This window comes from Pygoscelis adeliae, unplaced genomic scaffold, assembly GCF_000699105.1.
Source record: "Pygoscelis adeliae isolate BGI_AS28 unplaced genomic scaffold, ASM69910v1 Scaffold244, whole genome shotgun sequence".
NCBI lineage: Eukaryota > Metazoa > Chordata > Aves > Sphenisciformes > Spheniscidae > Pygoscelis > Pygoscelis adeliae.
In genome coordinates, this window is record NW_008824648.1 from 3,130,243 (window position 1) to 3,151,894 (window position 21,652).

A 21,652-nucleotide genomic window follows, 5' to 3' on the forward strand; every position below is an offset into this window, starting at 1 on the left:
CGGTGCCTGGGGGGCGGGGGTGCCGGCCCCTGGGGAAGCCGGCCTGCTGAGGAACTAAAAATCGTGCGCGTTTCTCGCTTAAGTTACTTCGTCTGCCGCGGGGAGGATGAAGCGTTTTCGTCTCTGGGCCCGGTTGTGTCGGTTCCCTTCTGGACTTCGTAGATTTTTCTACTTCAGCAACGACCAACGAGGAAAAAAGCCTCGTTAGCAGCCGGGGTGTGAAGGTGTCTGTAGATTTGTAAAGAGCAAGAATTTTAAATGATCTCGTTTGCTATTGTATGTGATCTTCTTTTTGCTGGCTGGTTGGGGGTCTTTTTTGGTAGTAGACATTTAAAAACACAGGTTGGCCCAGGAATTGCAATCTTTCAGGCTCTGTACTATCACTTTTCTTTGTACAGAGCTCAGTCTTGCAGCCCGCTGAGCTGGTTGAGGTCCATAAACCATGGACCGGGGGGGGGCGGCGGGATCCGCAGCCGGCTGAGCGAGAGCGGGCGAGAGACCAGGTGGGTCGGTGCGCTCTTGGGTTATAGCAGGGGGGGGGAAATCGTTTGGCTCCTCATTCCCCTGCCAGCCTTCACGGGAAACAAATCGTTTCTGGAAGTGACGCCGAGTACTTGTGCTTTGCGTCAGTCTTGCAGTTAGATACCGAAACGGTCGTACCGGGTCAAAACAGAGATCCAGCTCTCTTACTGTTTTCTCTGCCAGTGGTGTAAGATCGGTGGGTTTTCTGAGGGCAAAGCATTTAGTTTTGAGTAAGAAAAGTTTCTGAGCATGTAGGATTTGGTAATTGACAAGGCAGCGTGGAGAAGTGCTGTTACTGGTGCGCCCGCCCGCCGGTCGAGTTTCAGGATTAAAGGGAGGGGTCTGCCTCGGTGGGACAGATTTTAGATGTGATTAGATGTGATTTAGATGGACAGATTAGATGTGGCGCTTAGGGACATGGTTTAGTGGCATGGTGCTGTTGGGTTGACGGTTGGACTCGATGATCTTGGAGGTCTCTTCCAACCTTAATGATTCTATGATTCTATGATTGCGAAAGAGTTTAAGGCCTGCGCGTGTTTAGAAAGTTGAAACCCTGCAGGAACTGTTACCCGCTCCGTCTCTCAAATCTACGTTGCTAATGCATTAGGTGGCCTCTCAGACTATCCACTCAATGATCGCCGATTGCTATTTTTTTAAAAAATAACACTTCAAAAGGGTAGGTTTTGTCAGCTCTGTAAGTTAACGGAAGAAGAGGCAAATGAGAGGCGGTTTTAATGTTCACACATTTATTGGCTTGTAACTGGAGTTGAAGTGGTCTCATGGTTTTGTATTTGATGCTTCAGTTTGCAAATTCATTTTATAAAAACCCAGCCCACATTCTGCGTTGTAAGGTGACTTGAAGGAAGATTCCACTTGCGCTGGGTGTGCGCCATCCCCATCCAGCTCCCTCGTGCAGCTGGACACGGTGTCTGTGCCACCTCCATGGAGCAGCTGATCGTGCTGTGCTCTGGAGTGGCAAGAACAAGTGCCAAATTTCCTGGCATTTAAAGGCCCCTCATGTTTGGTAGGGGGTGCCTCTCGCTGGCTATCAGAGGTACGAACGCCTGTGGTCTTGTTCTTCCTTTTGCTTTCTGTGATATGGAAAAAAGGTGGAATTAACTCGCAGGATTTGGGACGAAGCAATTTTTATATACCCAGTGGAAGGAAGTTCTTTGGGAAGTTTCATAAGGGTGGGTTTTTTTTTTGCGAAAGTGCTACTTAGATGTGAAGGAAACATTCTGTAGATTTGTAAAGAGCAAGAATTTTAAATGATCTCGTTTGCTATTGTATGTGATCTTCTTTTTGCTGGCTGGTTGGGGGTCTTTTTTGGTAGTAGACATTTAAAAACACAGGTTGGCCCAGGAATTGCAATCTTTCAGGCTCTGTACTATCACTTTTCTTTGTACAGAGCTCAGTCTTGCAGCCCGCTGAGCTGGTTGAGGTCCATAAACCATATTACATTATAGATGTTTATTTCATAATCTCATAACTTTTAAAAGTTTTTTTATTTCTTATTTATTTTAATGCATCTAAAATGAGGAAGGCTCCTAGATTTTCACTAGACTAGAAAGATCAGGCTGTAAGTGACTGTGGAGAGTAAGAACAAACACAGTTTCACTTCAGATATTGTTCCGGTATTAATTTGGATGGAGAGTTTGTTCGTGTCTTCCCCTATTTCCATCCTAAGATGAGGGTGTGGGAAGAAAAGAAAGAAATAAAAGGGGAAAAGCAAACCTGAATTGTTTTACTGCTAAGTTGTATAAGGATAAAGAGCAGCGAACGTTCTGTTACGAGATGGATATACTATTTCTTGAAGTTTGAGGAAAAAATACTCAACACTTGACATTTAACATGTGAAATGTTCAAGGTCTTGTACAAATATTAATGAAATACTGTGAATTACATCCTAAGATAAGTAGTGGAGTACTTGATGTGTTGTTTAAAAATCACTTGTGTGTGCCTTGAATTATGGTGGTAGGATGAAAAAATGTTTTGTTAGCTGGTAAGTAGATTAGGAGTTGAGCCACTCTTAGTGTTCACTTGAGTATAGTACAATCCATTTGGTTTAATGAGGTGTAAAAGTCAGGGAGCAGTATGTATTCTGTTCAGCTTGCTGCAATATGTAACTGCACTTAGTGGTTCTTAAGACAAATATGTTTAGCTTTCAGGACTTTCTGTAGTAGCTGCTGCCAGTTTTGCATGGAGGCGTTCCGACAGCAAGACTCTTCTAAGCGTGTGGAGCTAATCTCTGATTTTACGGTATCAGTTCTGCATTTCCCACAAGGCAGCACTTCAATGAATAATTCTTGAAAAGCACATCTTCCTTGATGGTTTAAAACCGAAGACATACAATAAACTAAACAAGTGTTACTTTATGAGATTCCTTATCTTACCTTCATAAATAGCACTAAGACCTTTGAGTACGGTTAAAATACTGCTGATAATCTCACTTACTAGAAACATTTATGAAACAACTCTGATAGCAAAGTCACTAAGAAAAAACTGAATGCAAGTTCTACAGGAATATTTCTGCAGTTGAAGTTATTGTATGCTTGCTTCAGGAAAAGATTTATCCGATTTTTTGGTCTCACGTTGGGCACAGCAAAAGCTGTGTTTGATTAGTTTAATACAATAGCTACCATGCTATATATAAAAAAAAACCCTTGAAAAATCATGTATTGTTTTTGCAAGTATTCTTTTTCTCCTTTTGTTTACAAGATATTGTACTATATACGGTGGCATTTAGAAGGTAAGGATTAAGTCACTGTATACTATACAGCAATGAAACCTTTGGTGCTATTTGCTTTATATAACCACCAAAGAATTTAGAGTTTTCAGGAAGAGCAAGTGACAAGCTTCTGATGCACGTCAGCAGAGTATCCAAGACTTTTGATGCGTAACAAGGCAGTGCTGTATGTTCTTTTTCCGGCACAGCATTACTAAGTTGGTATGTGACAGTAGCCTTATTATTGCAGGCTGGCTCAGCGCATGTTTTTGTGTACGGCTTTTTTGTGCTGGGGAGCCACAAGGCCTCAAACCTGGGTCTTGTCCACATTGTGAACCGGCGGCCTTTGTACAGAAAAACTTTTTCCCCCGAGGTGTGAGATGTCGTGCTCCTAGGCCGGCGGACCCAGCGAAGGAGGGGCTGAGTTGGAATTGCTTATGTTCAAACTTCAGCTTGAAACCTCCCACAAAGAAATGTAAGTTAAATCACTTGAGATCTGATAGTTCTTCAGTGTCCGTCTTAAAATTTCTCTCAAGGATGGTGAGAATTGAACCTAGCTGGGGAAAAAAAATCAAGAGGCACGTCAGCAAGGAGAGCCACAGGCTCTCCCAGGCACATGAGGGCAGGTGGTGAAGCAGTAATGGTGCTGGTAGAGTTTTGCATGCGTGTCGGGAATAAACAAATCCAGTCAGCGTTCTCCTAACTGCTGCAGACATAACGAGGATCTTCTTTAACCCTTCAGCTATGATTCTGGTGTAATCGAGTTTTGTTTCTGTGACAAGATTGCAGCCTAATGTTAGCGTGATACTAATGCGCCTTTTCTTTGGCTGGAGTAGTGATAATCATACTCAACTTTCCACATTTTTACCTCAATATGCTAACTCCAAGTCTGCACGCTAGGAAATTTGGGGACTTAGTGGTTGACTAGCAGTAATTCAGTAGAGGAAAGCATGATAGAATTGTGGATAATCATTTTGAGAGAGATTAATTTTCCGTATTTAAATATACCTTTAGGAAAAATATTGTGCTAAGGGTATACTCAGCCTCTCAGAGACAACTCATTTTTCAAAATGCCCTAACCGAATTGTAGAAATGGTCGTGGTCATAAAGTAACATTTTTCTTTAAAAAAAAAATAAAAAAAATTCTTACACACATGCGCATGAAGTTCCTGCTCAGTTGTGTTCACGCTGTTAATTGAAAGGCTGAGGAAGGAAAAAGGGAAACGGGACACATGATCCGTACTGCTGATGAGCTGACTAAATATAAAGTCACAGTAGCAGGGAGGTAATGAAGTAGCTAGCTATGGACATGCTGATGTCAGGCGAAAAGTATATTTTGCCCTCTGACGCTTAAGTCTGTGCTCGCTCTGTGTTACTCATGCGTGCTATTCATTATTAAATAATGTTATCCATTATTTGGTTTCAGCAATAAAACCAGTAACGTAGAAGGCAAAGTGCCTTCTTTCCAGCCATGCTGTTTTCTTTCAGAAGACAAGTACAGTTATCTAGGTGACTTGGTCTCTTCTGCTGCACTAGTCAGTCTTGCGTTGCAGACTGGTAGTGTTGGAAATGTTATGTAGCATTCTTACGCTTCAAAGTTGAACAGGAGCAGTTGGGCACAGAGATCTGTATTGTATTCCAGGTGCTAATATTATTAGGGAAGGTGCTTTTTACCCTTTAAACTACAAAGGTGGCACTAAAGGAGTAGTCTGAAGGAGAAGGCAGCTTCTGAGTTTAAAGAAACTGCCTTGTCATCAAAACTGAACTTAACTGTTGCTGTTGCGACGAAATTGGCTACCAGCTGTGTGGAATGGTTTAAGTTTGTGTTTTGTGTAAGTGCTTGTTTCTCTTGTTGATTTCTTTGTCGTTTCCAGTTGGTTAAACATCTTTGACAGCATTTAAAAACAGGAGCGAGTCCGATCAGGTGCATCTTAAGGTTAATGTAGGCTTTCTCCCAGGTCCAGCCCATTCAGTAGTGACCTTTGATGGATATGCTTACTCAGTGTTGTAAGGTCACTTTTACTGCATGTAATGTAAGGGTTGATTTTTATTCCTGTGATGGCAGATGAAGAAACACCAGGCTGGTGTTAGGCTACTTGACTTGTGACAAATGAACAGAGTTCTCCTAGGTTGGGGAGAGTTTCCTGCCTTTGCCCTCAGGAGCTGCTTTTGGTTGAAGGACAAAACAGTAAGTTGAGTGTATTTTTGGTGAATCTAAATTCACTGCTTTTAGAAAACTTGTGATGGTTACAATGTTATGAGAAACGCTGTGATCAACAATTTTCTTCAGTATTTCGTCTGTATTTCTGAGTAAGGAAAGCTGGAAGTCCAGATAAGCAACTCAAGTTTGTTTGTTTGTTTTGCTGGAGTAAGATAAAAATATGTAGTACAAAAGTGGTCAATTAAGTGGTCGTTAATTACAAATTAAATGTCATAGTTTCTTTTGTTAATAGCTGTGTGAGCAAAGTAGTTGTTACAGTCGTTTTGAGCAAGACTTTAAAAAATAGTAAGATAACAGAAATGAGCAAATACCCTTTTATATGGAGAAGGAAGAGTATAGTAAATGCAGAGATTCCAGTGTTTTATGGATGTTTTGGCAACTATTTAAGTCAAGGTATTAAAGCTTATATACATATTGACTGTATATGAAGTTTTGAGAAGTTAAAACTATGCATTAAGTACATGTTGTTAATATACAATCAATTCCAGAGAGAATATCTTCAGAAGTACCACTCCCTTAATTCTTTTAGAAGGGCAACTTTGATTTGTGCGCTCATTTTTCTTCTGAACTATTTCTTTTGCCCTGCTGGGAAATCTCGTTGGACAAATTGAATCTTCACTGATATAGAATAAAATAATGTGTGGTCCTATTAGATGTGATCTGGAAGAAAAAGTTGCTTCCAATAATTATAATAAGAGCTACTTCTAACAATAGGTACAGTACCTCTTTAAAAAGAGAAGTGAGGAGGAAAGAGTTTCTGTTTGTGGAAGAGCTGTGCCCCTGAAAACGGTGTAAAACTTTGTGTTGAATATTCACGATGGGTTTGTGTACCTGTTTGCTATATACAGAAGCTAAATAATAGATTAAATAGACTGTTTCCTTGCTTTCATTCTGGAAACCTTGAATGATGTATGTGGTGCTAGCGTATTGTACTATCTTGTATTTTCTGAGATTTGGTTGGCGTGATTGAAGCATTCTAGTTAATTAGACTGGGTTTTTTGAGTACAAAAGAGCTGTGAAATTGTAGCTGTTTCTTAGGTGGTAGCTGTACATAACCCATCAAATACAAGCTATGCACAAATCCATTCTGTACTGCTGTAGGTCTTAAATATTGAATACGCTTTATGTTACTTTTACATTACTAGTAGCCTTTCGAAGTTTTTTCATGTATTCCACGTAACTTTCTGTGGTTAATTTTTTTCTGGTTGTTCTAAGTTGTTCGGTGACTTGTCACCTCCATGTGACTGAAATGTTGCTGAGGTGTCTTGCCTTTCTTCAAACAATATTCTTGAGTCAAGAAAACAATTATTGAGAAATCTGTATGAAGAGAATACATCTTTTCTGGTTTTGGTGTGTTACTGTGTTACCTATTACCACATCGCTTTGGAAGATGCTTTGGAATTAAAGCTAATGCTTAATTTCTAGTAATGTTATTTTGAAAGCTGAATATTTTAAAGGATTCGCAATATCTATCAAGCATCTATCTTACGTACTGAGATCAAACAAAGATAGTAGTATGATGGCTGCACCATCAACATAGAACTAAGATGCCTCAGGTCAATATTATTGTAGATACCTAGCCTTAGGTTTACTTGGGAGGGGTGGGGGGGAAATGTCATACCACCAAAGCTTCAGTATATATTGTAAAACAGTGGAATGTATTGGACCTGTAATGTATTATTTTAGCTTTAATTCAGTTTTACATGGTTGCTGGCTATACTTTCTTGCTTAGTTTATGAACTGCAAACAGTGGAAAAGAGAATGATGAAGCTGGTATTTAAACAGAGTAATCTCTGTTTTTCATTGCCTAGCGTAATTAACAAACTCAGATTTATTTTTTTAACAAAAGAATAAAAGTAGACTGGGTGCATCTAGGAAATATTCTGCTTCTTGGTAGCTTTAAATTTCTATTTAGGAACAAGTGAGATAATCTTGATTTAGTTTTGCTTGAATAAAAAATGTTTTAAAAGGCATTTTTATATTACTTACCTAATAAATTATATGTCTGGTTTTTAGCTGGCTCTTATATAAAAAGCCTATGGCTAATAAAGCATCTAAAATCGCACGAAATACACTGGCGTTTCAGTAATCTTCATTAAACGTTGAGGTCTTGTCTCTTTCTCCGATATGTAACAGGTCAATTTTATTGGCGGATAGAGAAGGATGATGGCAGGCAATAACCAGCTTTGCATTCGACGTTGGACTACCAAGAACGTGGCCAGGTGGCTGAAGGAAGAAGGCTTCTGTGAATATGTGGATGTTTTGTGCAATAGACACAGGCTAGATGGAATTACACTGCTGACACTTACTGAGTATGACTTACGATCCCCTCCTTTGGAAATCAAAGTCCTGGGGGATATCAAAAGGCTGATGTTGTCCATACGTAAACTACAGAAGCAGCATATCGACGTCCTGGAAGAGCTGGGTTACAACAGCGATAGTCACGTTGGCACAGCGTGCCCAAGTGTTGCTTCACTACAGGGTACAGATTGGTTTTGTAATGGTGAAGTACCTCGGGACTATGATGGAGCAATTACTGACTTGAATGGTGATCAGTGTCAATATGCAAACGGAAAAAACAAACACGCTACCCGAAGACTGGACCCAGAGTATTGGAAGACTGTTTTAAGTTGTGTTTATGTCTTCATAGTGTTTGGCTTTACATCATTCGTTATGGTTATAGTACATGAGCGAGTACCTGACATGCAAACATATCCACCTCTACCAGACATATTTCTAGATAGGTAAGAAATTTTCTTTTAAAACAAAACAGTAACTTGATGGTTAAAGTGTAGGCTGTCTTTTCTTCATTCTCAAAGTTTCATATGTTCTTGAAGATGCCTCTGCAAAATAGTAATTAGAGTGTAGTAAACCCTTCTGCTAAAATTGAAATGCGCGTCAGTTAGATGCAGAGATTTAGCCTTCTCAGGGGAAAAGAAACCGAGCCGCTGTTCTGCCCAGTTTATATTTAGCTCTACGTTTTTAGCTAATCACAGCACAGGAATTAATTTGTCCATCCTCTCATTCTAGTAAAAAGAGTGATGGTCAGCTGGCATAGATAAGCAGCCGTATGCTTTTTCTGAAATCCAGATGCTGCTATGAAGCTTAACATGTCTTGCTATAGAAAGAGTTTTGATGAAGGAATATTTTGGTCTGCCAGTAAGCAAGGAAATTGAAAGGGAATAGCATTGATACTGTATTTATGCTGTCTCCCTGCTGTCAACTTGTTGAAGATGGAAACTGAAGAGGGAAACTCTGAAGCAGACTGAATTAGACCAGTATCTTTTTTAACCATAGAGTATCTGTGTACTAAAACACTGTCGTGACTTACACAGTACCTGCTCATTTTTTAAAGAAAATATTTCATTAAAATATCTCTTCAGGTAGAAAAGAGACACAATAGCGAAGGTGAAATTCTAGTCGTTGACCACAGATTTAACAGGGGATAGATGCTCCTTTTGAGCAAGTGTACTTGCACAACAGAGAACTTACTGCCTAGAGAGTTTTAAAAAACAAGATAGACTGTTAAAGATTTCAGTCTTTGTGGTCTCCTTATTCCTGCCAGTAATTTCCATTTTCATTAATGGTTTTTGTGAAGTCAGTAGGGGTCTGATCTTTTGAGTAAGTGTGCAGAATCTCCCCATAAATTTAGATAAAACTCAGCAAGGACGGGTCGCGTCCAGCAAAGTGGAAGAGAGGAGAGAGAACGGGAGCTATGGCATTACTGGATTTTGTTCCCAGGGCACTACCACGGTAGTCAGTGGGGAGGAGGATGGGGGAGGTCAGAAAGCAGCAGCTCACAAAACAATGCGAGGGGATTACTATACAGCTAGCATTTGAGCGGCGCTTTGCTACCCCTTTGTATCGAGGGGAACACAAAACTATGAGGAGCAGCCTCTCTTGAAATCTGTCAATCTGTATTTTGGTGAAATTGCAGAGTGGAAATTGTTACTGGTGCCGTATGTGTGCAAGAAAGTCTTAAATTTTTAGACAAGCAAGGCTGAAAGGTTTGCATATAGTGATTATCATTGAAATCTAACCTTGAAAATGTTTATTTTTCCTAACGCTTTTCTGTGCAGTTCTGCTTCATTGCAAGTATTTAGGATTTTATGCTTTGCAGCACTCCATTAATTGTGTTGACATGGCATTCTTATTGGCATAAGCAGCATAATTGACATGATGCAAGTTTGTGTCAGAATGAAGAGGGTTGTTGGGAAACAATGGTAGAGGAACACATCCTGTTAGTAAATAACACGTGTAAATTAAGAGAGCATATTAGAGATTTTCTTTGACTTAGTGAATTCTGTGTAAATGTCTGCTGAAAATACATTATTAGAAAGGAGATAATGTAATTAAAAATTAATTCAAATTCTATTTAATTCAGCCTAACAAAATCACTTTTGGTTGTAGTTTAAACTGTTGTCAGATTAATGCAAGTTAGTTTTGTAGTTAGAACTTTATATGCCTTTATTCTAAATACTGAGGCTAGAAAGAAAAATTAAGTCCTTGTATTGTAAGTAAACTTTCTTCCTTCATCCTTTTTTTGCCTTTTTTTTTTTTAGTGTCCCTAGGATACCATGGGCTTTTGCTATGACTGAAGTATGTGGCGTAATTCTTTGCTACATTTGGCTGTTGGTTCTTCTGCTTCACAAACACAGGTACAGTATATAAAATTAAAATTAACTGGTACTTTGATTCAGAGAAAGGACTGTAACAAGAATTTATGATGATTGTTTAAGGCTTTCCATTTAATAAGAAACTTGTAAGCCTCTAATATGTCCCTGTTAAAATGGATTAGGGAGGATTTAATCAAGAATGGTGACTTGTGAACATTACAAAGGAGTAATCTGAATTTACTTTTCTACCAGATTCATGTGTAACTTCCTTCAGAACGTATGTATTTGAGAGTTGTCAGTATATACTCTCATACTGTCACAGTTTTGTGTATAAATAATAAAATCCTACGAGAATTAAATTCCACGGGATGACTGGGCCAGCCTAGTAGCTTGCTGTCACTGAAGGGTAGAAAACCCTTTTGTGTGCGTGAGTATTTTAAGTTAAATTTTTACCAGTTTGTTGATTTTTATCAGTTTGCCAACAGAAGGCATGAGTGCTAAAGCTAGTACAAGTGTAGTTGCAGAGGAGTGGGGCTGTACCTTTTGGTGACAGTAAGCTTGCTACAGTGTCTTGCCCTGTCATGTGGAACCATACGTTTACAGTACTACTTAAAAAATAAAAATATATTTTTTTACTGTCAAACTTGCAGCAATGATGAAGGGACTTCATGGATTAAGTTGGCTTGGGGGGAAATGTTTTTATCATAACTTTCCTGATTTAAAAATACAGTATATTAGGACTCTTGCAATCAGTTCCTACGTACTTTTCCCAGGTCTATACTTCTGCGAAGGCTGTGCAGCCTCATGGGGACAGTATTCTTACTACGTTGCATCACAATGTTTGTTACCTCACTCTCTGTGCCAGGCCAGCACTTGCAGTGTACTGGAAAGGTAAAAACTTAAAATGCTTTAAATTATTTTTCTTGTTCCCTTTTTTAAAAAAAATTATTTAAGATATGATTAAGATTGTTGTGACCGTAATGTTAGATGTGTGTTTGTAAGAACTAGGGGTCTTAGAAGCGCTTGCCACTTTGGAGAGGAGATAGTTACTTGGGGAAGGGTGTTCAGAATATTTCACTATGTAAACCGGAGAGAATACATCAGAGAAGTGTGTGCTTAAGGTACTGACTTCATGAAGAAAGGCTGAAAGTGGAGTAATCACTTCTTTGTCTTGTTGGATGCATGGTTTAAAAAAAACCAAAAAACTATTATTATTTCACCCCTTCTAATAAGGGATATTCTGTGGAACGTGGGATTTCATGGTTTTATCCTAACTTTTAGTTAGAAGAGGTTTGAGCTGAATATATTGGAATCTTGACAACGACACATTGGGAGGTTGAATACCTTCAAAAAAACGTGGCAGTCTCTGTATGTAAATCACTTGCGACAAAATACTTGCTCTAAATTCCAGTATTCATCAGAGGTATAATGAATACAATTAATAATTGTAGTTACTAATGTGACTCACTGCCACAATAAATCCAAAGATGTGCTAACCTGCGTTTTAATAAAAGACCCGACATGATAAATGGTGTTAAACACACATAGTGCTGTACAGCTAACTTTAAGGACATACTGTTCGGGCAGTGGGGATGCAACTTACTAAAGGTTAATGTCACTGTTGTCTAGTTGTATGGCAATGTTTGGGCAAAACTTCAGCGGGCATTTGCTATATGGAGTGGCTTTGGAATGACTCTGACTGGAGTACATACGTGTGGAGATTATATGTTCAGTGGCCACACTGTCGTCCTGACCATGCTCAACTTCTTTGTCACAGAATGTAAGTACGGAGTGTCAATACTTAAATGTCCTTACGTGTTAAGAATATGTACTGCTTGCTGTCAACCAAGGGTGCGAGAGTGTAAATACTAACTCTCCTTAAGTATTAAGAATATCTGCTGCTCGACCATCTCAAAGTTCAGAGTGTAACATTAAGGCAAACAAATATAAATTCAGATTGCTGTGCTCTTTCTCAGATTTGTGACAGTTCACTTGCAGATGGGAAAGGAGCAGCACCACCTAGATTAATGGAAGGATGAATAGGGCACACTTGGAAGAACATGCGAGCCAAGAAAATTAGAAAGGCTTTTAGCTTGCTACTGGGAGAGTACTAGGGAAGATATTTATGATAGTCTGTTCCTGTACACTTCCCTAGGTAATCTACCAGTGACCCCTGTTAGGCAAAATACCAGGCTAGGTGGGTATACGTTTAGTATAATCCATAAAGCCGAAATACCAAACCTCATAATGAGTGATTATTTGAGGAAAAACTTCTTTACTGAAAGAGTGGTTAAACATTGGAACAGGCTGCCCAGGGAAGTGGTTGAGTCCCCATCCCTGGAAGTATTTAAAAGACGGGTAGATGAGGCGCTTAGGGACATGGTTTAGTGGGCATGGTGGTGTTGGGTCGACGGTTGGACTCGATGATCTTAGAGGTCTCTTCCAACCTTAATGATTCTATTCTATTCTATGAGTGAGAATATATGAAACGATAGAGCTCTTCTGTGAATAAAAGTGTGATTTGATACATTATATAGCAAGCTAAGGTAATTAGTTTTTTACCTATGATGGAATAACCGCAATAACAGAATAATGTATGCTTTATGACATTTTTTCCCTTATTTACATGGAAAAGGTATGATTTTCACTAGTAGTTGAACAAAGAATTCTGCTTTGCATTTTCCTACACTATTTTAGGACGCTCTGTTAATCCAGAAATGCATAATACCTGTATTTGTAAATGAAGTAATGAAGTGATAGACATTTATAACTTCTGTGGTTGTTTTCATGGGATTTATTGGACATGTAGATGTAAACAAAACTTCCAGGCGAAGACAGTAACTTCATCACATGTTTGGATGAAAAATCTGTGTAAAAACTTGCAATGTCTAGGCCTGGATTTCGTAATGACCCAGATTTTTGAAGGTTAGTCACTTTCTGTTTTCTCCTAGATACGCCAAGGAGCTGGAACTTCTTGCATACCTTATCCTGGGTCCTGAATCTCTTTGGAATCTTCTTCATTTTGGCTGCACACGAACATTATTCTATAGACGTCTTCATTGCTTTTTACATCACTACAAGACTCTTTTTGTATTACCATACATTGGCTAATACTAGAGCATATCAACAGAGTAGGAGAGCAAGGATCTGGTTTCCAATGTTTTCTTTTTTTGAATGCAATGTTAACGGTACTGTTCCCAATGAGTATTGCTGGCCCTTTTCAAAACCTACTATACTGAAAAGATTGATTGGCTGAAGAGTGTGTGGGTCAATTCAGATTTTTATGAAGCATTATGGCTAAGATCCTACAAGGCTAACTGGGGGGGGATGTAAAGTAACATTTTTTTTCTCCGTGATCTCCTCCTCCTTGCCTTGTTTCTTAGATTCTTAACCATAAAATGGGGTTCCCATACTTCACAGGGATGTGTTTTGTTTTCTTGTTGCTAAAATAGAAAACAATGCAGGGACCAGTAAAGGCTATCAGTGAACCATGAATATGAATCAGAATACTGTTACCCTTAGTAAGGTTCTATGTGTGTGTTTAAGTAACTCTAACCTCAAATATGTGCCTGTACTGAATATAATATACCCTTTACAGGTCCAAATAATCTCTGTTACCTGACATGCCAGCCTTTACATATACTGACTAAAAAATTAGAACTTTATGAAGATTTTCTTTTAAAACAGTCATAAATGTGATTTTCAAAACAAACTCTGTGTATACTTAAAGATTGAGGAGTACTGTGTCATAATGAGGAAAGCAATATAGTTCCTTGCTAAAAGGGTCTCTTAACTGTTAAGTAACAAGTCTTAAAGTATAATTGACAGTATAAATGGTCTGCGTACAGGTTGCCAAAAATGAAAGTCTGCCTTGTGGCTATGCAGTGATGATGTTTTTTTAATGAGAGCTTATTTAGTCTAGTCTATCAGTTGTCTATATGGTTGTTCTAGCACTTGGAAGTTTTCCCTTTTGTGTTTAAATAAATGAGTTAAAGTAAATGCTACGTCCACAGAAAGTAAAGTCAATTTAGCTTTAGTGAGTTTAAAGCCACAAAATAACTTTTGTGTGGTTTTAATTGCTTTATACCCAAACCTGTGCATGCTTTTTAGGAGCAGCTCTTTAACATTGGAAAAACAGAACAGTTATCTTCATTATATCTTACCGTCCCATAAATGGATGGGGAAAATGCATGTAGTAACTCTTTCAGGAAAAGTAATAATAGTGAGTATTGGAAATAGTGCTCATATTGATGTATGTTTTAGCACTCTGGTGTCAACAATATGGTGAATATCTCTGGATATATACACACAGTATATTTGTTTATATATATATAAATACACACAGTGTATGTTCTTCTAACAAGTGTGGAAAGAGGCTAGTTCTTAAATTAAGTTGCTCATTTACTACGCTGAAAGATAAAAGTACCATAAGCAGTTGAGTTTTGGTTGTTTAAAAAAAAAACACCACCCACAAAACGCCACCCCCAAAAACCCCAAACCAACACTCCCAAGTCCATAACGTGTAAGCAGGGGTCACACAGTTGGTGATCTCTTATGTGGTGGTTGTAAGGGGACAATGCCAACGTTGGCTGTAGAGACTTGAAATTAGATTTATGCGAAATGAAAACTGATAGGTAAAAGGTGCAAATCATAAAAATGGCATAGACTTATTAATTTGGTTGTTGCAATTTCAGAATAGGTGGTATCTGCAAAAGTTAGTGTGTGTCAGCCTTGGAAAGTTACACGAAGCATTTCCAGCTTGGTACAAGCTGACTTAACGGCCACAATGTACTTACGTTTGCATGGAAAAGAATCCCTTTGGAATTTTGCAAGACAGTTTTGTGTTGGGAGGCTTGTAAACTACTGTGGACTACTCCTTGCTGTATTGTGTTCCTTTTATATACCGGGATTGTTCTAACTTGAGTATCTTCCGCTCTTTGTAGTATATTACTTTTGTAGTTTAATTTAGCTCCTATTCCACAGAGGAACTGTGCATCTTAGAGTATCTCTGCCAACTGTATTGAGCACACATACATTGTACTATTCTGCAGACTTTTATATTTGTAACGTTCCGATTTTCTAGCAAAATTGCAGGTATAATACTATATTGTTCAATCTCCCATAGCCTAATGGCTCTTGCCATCCACATTGGGGGAGTGTGCTTACACTTAAGAAAAAAAAAAAGGAGAAAATATTCTGAAAGATTTAAAGACTTTTCATTTGCTGTTCTTACCTTTCTGATTTCAGGAAGGCAATTTGATTATAAAGTCTCAAGAGCAATGTTCAAAGAGCTCTATTTGTTAATTTGTATTTGCCTTTGTAATACAGACATGGTTACGAATGCTGTTTTTTAAACGCTAGGAAACGTCTGTTCTCAGGATGTGCGGGATTGTACTCTTGAGTTCTAACACGTAGAGAAGGATGCAATTAAACTGCAAAGGTGTCGATTCTGAAAAGAACCTTGTCAGTGCTAACTGGCACAGCTGTGTCTAAACTGAAAAATTATTTTGCAACTTAGACATGCAGGAGAATTTTCCAGTACAGCCCAGTGTAACAATGTTTACATAAAGTAAAGCTATCATTTCAATACTATTTTTTTTAAAAATGAAGTTCATATACTTTGAAACATAAGGCTTCTCTCTTTGTTCTAATTTAATTTTTCAAATTCTGTTAAGTAAATCCATGTTTTAAATCAGCATTGCCTATCAATGTTTTTTAAAGGAAACTTGTTCTTTTTTGCTGTTTCCCTTGATGCTAAATAGCCGAGTCCAAGATAAGTAATACACAGAGGTTGGTTTTGTGAGCACTGAAGTGGGTTAAAACATTGTCAGGATAATTGTAGTCTTCTATTTTGGAAGTTAATTTTGTTTGTCTATAAACACGCAAGAGGAAGGCTTGAAATTGATAGAAGACGGAAAAATCAGATTTCATACGCAAAAGAGCACAGGTCAGTCTGTAAAGTTGGTAATGTAAGCTTTATTGTTAATTAGAAGGAAACGGGTTGCAAGTAACAGGCTTAAAATTCTGTACCTCCTTTTGAAAGAGTTAGTGTTTTAAAAGCATTTTGCTGCTTCACTGCTGCTGACAAGCACTTTTAAGTAAAGGCAGCAGAGCATCGCTGGGCCTTGGATTTAATGCTAAATGCGTTCAGGGTTGTCCTTCTCCCTCATGTTCGCACACCAGATTTTTTGCTGTCCTTTAACTTGCTGCGCCTGTTTTGTGCAAAGTCGTCTTCTGTGGGAGCACACACATAAGCTGAATTCGGAGTAATGAATTAATTACTGCGTTACATCAGCAAGTGCAAGTGTCTAACGATATTAGTCTAGTACTACAAAGTGCACAAACTAATCGAGTAGAAAAGTATAACGGAGTAACTGGATATACAAAAGAAGGGGAGGGTCACTTTTTCTGGTAGCTTAGCAAATCTAGTAGCATTTGAGACTTGACAATAGTCTTGAGCTCTTCCTTATTGTTATCAGTGTGAGGATACGTATGCACCTGCCTGAAAGTGATAGACACATAGGCGCTCCCCCCTCTTCTTTTTTTTTCCTCCATTGTGCCTTAAACACACAGCTTCATAGAATAGCTTTTCTAAACTTTTTGCCTTTAGTTTTTCCTTTCTGGAAGATCCCTTAAACTAGTGGTTTTATGACATTACACCGGCATACAGACATTAGACTTTCATAGATGTGGTTTTTTAGCAAATTCTGATTACACTGACAAAAGCTTATGCAAGGATCTTTAAGCATGGTTCCTCCAGCTGTTCTTGAATAATGGTATAGAAAGCTTCCATATATGTTAAGTATCTTCGTGTCCTCTGGCAAACACGATAACACTTACACAGAGTGTTGGTACAGAAATGTAGATAGGCATGAAGTATTTAAATGTCCACGACTAGCAAGAATTGGATCCTGCAAGTATACTGCTTGTGATGAAGCAAATGATGTGCTTAACTTTAAGTAAATCACTAAATACTCTGACTTCGGTGAGGGTTACCACTTTAGTTTAAGCGTTTTCTTGGATAAGGCCAAGTGCATGCTGTGCATGGTGTACTGCTGCAGTAATGGGAATAGGTAATGTCACTTTCTTTTTAGTTTTCCCTGATTTCTTCCCCCACATCTACTATAGAAGAAAAAGTTCCAGTAGAATTTAAAAAGCATTACTACTTAACTGGGTTCTGAGAGAATAAATCTGTATAAAAAAAAAAAGCATCAAAATAAAACCTTGTTAGTTAGCTGCTTTAAGAAGCAAGAGTCAGTTAAATGATTTGGGGAAAAAAAAAAATTCTTTTTTGATGCAAGCATGTTAAATAAGGTTATTTAGAAGTATTAAAACCCTTCAGTGAGGACAAAAGCACAGGTTCCTATAATCTTTTCTGCATGGCTGTATCATGTAGTGCCAAAAAGGGTGTCGAAGGGAAGGAGGGAAGGGCTGAACTCAGACATCAGTACAAGTCTTTTGCAACAGTTAATACCTCCTTGGTTTTTCTAAGCGGTGCTTGCATGCTTTAGTGCTGCACTTGTTCATTACTATTTAGCTAGTTTTTTGGTGTACAAAAGTCCACAAGGTTTTCAAGCACCAGAACTATTGTGGAGCTGAGTCTTAATCATTAAATATGCATTTGAAGAAATAGCAGATGTCTTAGGAAAAAAAAAGTACATTTTGTGGACCTGGAGTATAACAAAAGAAAAGTAACCTATAACGACTATGATAGTTTTCATCGTGTCCATGTAGTTTCTACTGAAGAGTTGGGGAGAATTTGCAGTAATCTACAGACAATATTGATTTTTCTGGGTTTTTTTTAATAGGATACTTTTATAGAAACTTGACCTGTAACTATGTTGTGGTTTAACCCGGCAGGCAGCTAAACACCACACAGCCATTCGCTCACTCCCCCCCCACCAGTGGGATGGGGGAGAGAATCGGGGGGAAAAAAAAAAAAAAAAAGAAAAAGTTCTCTGCAGTCATTTATTGCTACAATCCTGCATGGCACTGAGCCTCATTAACTCCCACTGAGAAATGAGACTGCTTAGTTCCTCACAGAAATTCTCAAAATTTTGATACAATTTCAAGAAACTAAACAGGAAAAAGCAGTGAGAGTCTGTCTTTAACCACATAAGGCTTGCTCAATGAGAACTGCAAAGATTTTTGTGGTCATCTGATTTGCTTTTGTATGTTTGGCTAGTATAAGCACTGCTGGGCAACAACTAAAACACCGGTGTGTTATCAACATTGTTCTCATCCTAAACCCAAAACACAGCACTGTACCAGCTACTAGGAAGGAAATTAACTCTATCTCTGCCAAAACCAGGACAAACTACAAAAACCATGATAGTCTTGTCAAGATGGAAATACATTTGGCAGAAGTCCTAGTAGTGAGCCAGCTTACCTTCTGAATTGTTTTGCACATGTAGACTTCATCAATCAAGGGCTAACTGGTAGACCACTGATGATTCATACAGATTACTGTTTCTGCTGTGGCTTTGACATTGTCACCATTCTAATTGAAACAGTATTTCTCGGGAAAAAACGTCCTTTGGAGTGAACCTACTAATGTCTTGTTCATGATGTGAAGAAAAACACTCAAAAACCCCTCCGACCCCATAAACACTACAGTATTGTGAACACTGAACTTTCTATATAGCAGTATCCTGCATACTTAAGAAATTTGCAGTGAGTATTATGTACATAATTCAGTGACATGCACATTTTTAAAGCCAGTTTGTAATAGGTATGTAAGAACTTAAGATGATAAATGTGGAGCACGATAACCTGACCTGTTAGCCCAGTGACTGCGTAGTTAGACAGCCTAACTGTAACTTAGTTTTGCTCTTTCAGTTCAGTTTTGTCAAATAGGAGAAGTTTGTCAAATGCGAGAAACCACAAGTTGCATCGTACATGGTACTTAACATAAGCAGAAACGTGACTTTTCACACTGAACAGTTGCCTCAGTTTTGTTCCGACAGAGAAAATAGTATTACCTAATGGCTGGAAGGTGTGCCAGTGAAGTTTAAAGTGAGTACTGTAAATAAGTAAATACTGTTTTGATTCTAAACTCAGATTGAATTAATATATTGTTTTATATCTTTGTTGTATTAAAACATATTTAAAAGTACTAAAATAAAATATTTGAAAGATGACAAATGTTTGATTTACTTCATACGTAAAATGATGGCTCGTTATCTCTCTCAGCATTGTGACCATAAAAGTATACCTGAGTAATCTAGGTTTTAGAGTTGTTTTTCCCCAAAGCTATGTTCCGCTGGTGTGAAAATGCATGCTACATAACGCATGTATCAGTGTGCCTGATGTTTTTGCCAGTTGTAAATTGTTTTGGCAAATCACTTAAATATTTTTGTTATTAAAAAGTTAGAAAATGTATTCCATCTTGTAAGATCTCAGTGCAGTATGACAAGAGGGCTTTCAAAGACTCTCTTCAGCTGAAGTAACTTTAATGTCTCTAGGTATGGTGGTGAATAGCGTGACAGTAAATCAATAGTCAGTATAAAAACTGTTGGAAAAACTGTGAAAGAGTAAAGTTAACTTCTGAAAACTTACATACTCTTCTAATGGGTTTGTATGTTAGGCCTTACTTTCAGTCACGGATTTCAGTCATCTGGTACATGAAAGGATGTACGCTCGTTCCTATGGAGAAACTTGAACACTATACCAGATACGCTGTGTGCACTGGAGTTGTATGTTCATACTTGTAATTGGCAATTTTGAAATATATTTTGTGACCTTAATCCAGCTAAAACATTCTCCGATTAGTGAGAGCCAGGTAAACGTAATGTACTGAACCGTTAGAAAGCTTTCATTTACCTCCCTCTGAATTATAAAATTTTGATCAATCTGATAATTTAGAGAAAGAATCCTGAATACGAAGCCTTTCTCAGTGTGATTTTTTTTTATTTTTAAAAAGTTGTTAAAGACCAGATTCAAAAAGGAAAATGGATGTGGCAATACACCTTTCTCAAAAAAAACCAAAAAAACCCCAAAAAACAAACAAAAAAAAACCAAGGAAGAAGGGGAAGCAAAAGCAGTAAGGTTCAATGTACCAGTTGCAGAATAGTTACTGTGGCCTTTGGTCTAATATTTTGGGAATCAGTAGGTTGTGTTCTAAGCAACTTTAAATAAGTAAGTGCTTTGTGCATTGTAAATACAGATTGGGAAAACTTCCAGGGAAAATAACCGCCTGCTTCCCAGACTACGTTACAATACTGCTTAGAGATGTGAACTTTGAATAAAAAAAGTCTTTCCCCTCCACAGTAACTTGTTCTTCTCTGTGTTACTCCTACAACCAGAGCTAGAAAGAGAAATAGTGGCTGTTATCTATAATGAGAAGAAATAAAACAGAATTTGTGCAGATGGACTTAAGCTTGGTGTTAAAATGCAGGTGAAATACCCCTCACTGGCCTACGCTCTTATTTGATAGAATTTGAGGAGAATCAGCTTCAGATTGTCCTTCTCTGGCCATTTCGTTCAGATTTGTTTTCAAAACTGTCATAAGGAAATGAGGTACAGAAGAGAAACTACTCTCCTGATTAAAATACCTTTAGTGTCTGCAAACTGTTTAATTGTATCATTGCATCCTATCTTTTTCTTCAGTGAACTTGCTGGCTGCAAGGAAGCAGTTTATTCTTATCTATTAAATGTGCAGGTGCCAGTCTCATTTACTGTTCATCATTCAAAATTTATATTAGATTGTTAATCTTGGCCTTTCATAGAGCTGTCAAAGTAGTTCACAAAGACCGGGCCTATTTTCACAACTAAATTTGGACTGACTGAAATTGATTTCTTAAAGCATAGGTGTGAGAATAAGGTTGGTGTTATGAGTTCTTCCTCCAGTATGGAAATCGGTAATGCTGACAAAATATAGCTGGCACATACTACGTGAATCCGTTACAAGTATGTGCATATACTTCAATCTATTTCTGGAGAAAAAACTGTTCTGGGTGATGTAGTAATTAAAGGCTACAGCTACGGTCTTAAGTCTGCTGCTATCTATGACTGGTTTGCTTTTTATTTTGGCACTGATCTATGACACTCTGGTGAAATTACTGGTTCTCTCTGGATTGCCGAAAAGCTGCCAAATACTAAAATAATTACTGTTGCTGTCAGAACTGTACTGAAGTTTGATACTGGGATAGGTACTCACTGGACTATTCATAGTAGTCATTTGAATAGTGCAAAATATGGACAGCCAATTCAGTAACAGGGTTTTTTCTAAAGTTTTTTAAAGTCATTAGTTTCTAAAAAGGATCTTGAGAAGCTCTAATCTCCAGCGTACCACAGCAAGCAAGATCAATTTGAAAGGAGATAGGGAACGCTTATTTTCAAAGAAGCATCACTGAATTTAAATATAAAAAGCAATTAACTTCTTTTTCCCCTCATTCTGCTAGGTGAAGTCCTCAAAACTGAATCTGTCTCTTGATCACTGGTAGATTCTCCAATACTATAATTGGAAGCAATAGCCCTAAAAAGAAAGGGGCAGAGAGGAAGAGGAGACAGCAGCAGGCAACAAGTTCGCCATTCTTACTGTAGCACTGAAGAAGGGTCTTCAGTAAA

General features: G+C 38.1%; 1 protein-coding gene across 1 annotated transcript; it reads left to right on the forward strand.

Annotated features, from left to right (window-relative positions):
• Positions 1–6,756: 6,756 nt before the first annotated feature.
• Positions 6,757–17,262, forward strand: SAMD8 (sterile alpha motif domain containing 8). Its single transcript, XM_009322466.1, has 6 exons — positions 6,757–6,818; positions 7,605–8,212; positions 10,031–10,126; positions 10,858–10,975; positions 11,714–11,864; positions 13,036–17,262. The coding sequence occupies exons 2-6, from the start codon at positions 7,632–7,634 to the stop codon at positions 13,338–13,340; spliced, it is 1,251 nt and encodes a 416-aa protein (XP_009320741.1). The 5' UTR covers positions 6,757–6,818; positions 7,605–7,631; the 3' UTR covers positions 13,341–17,262.
• Positions 17,263–21,652: the final 4,390 nt, after the last annotated feature.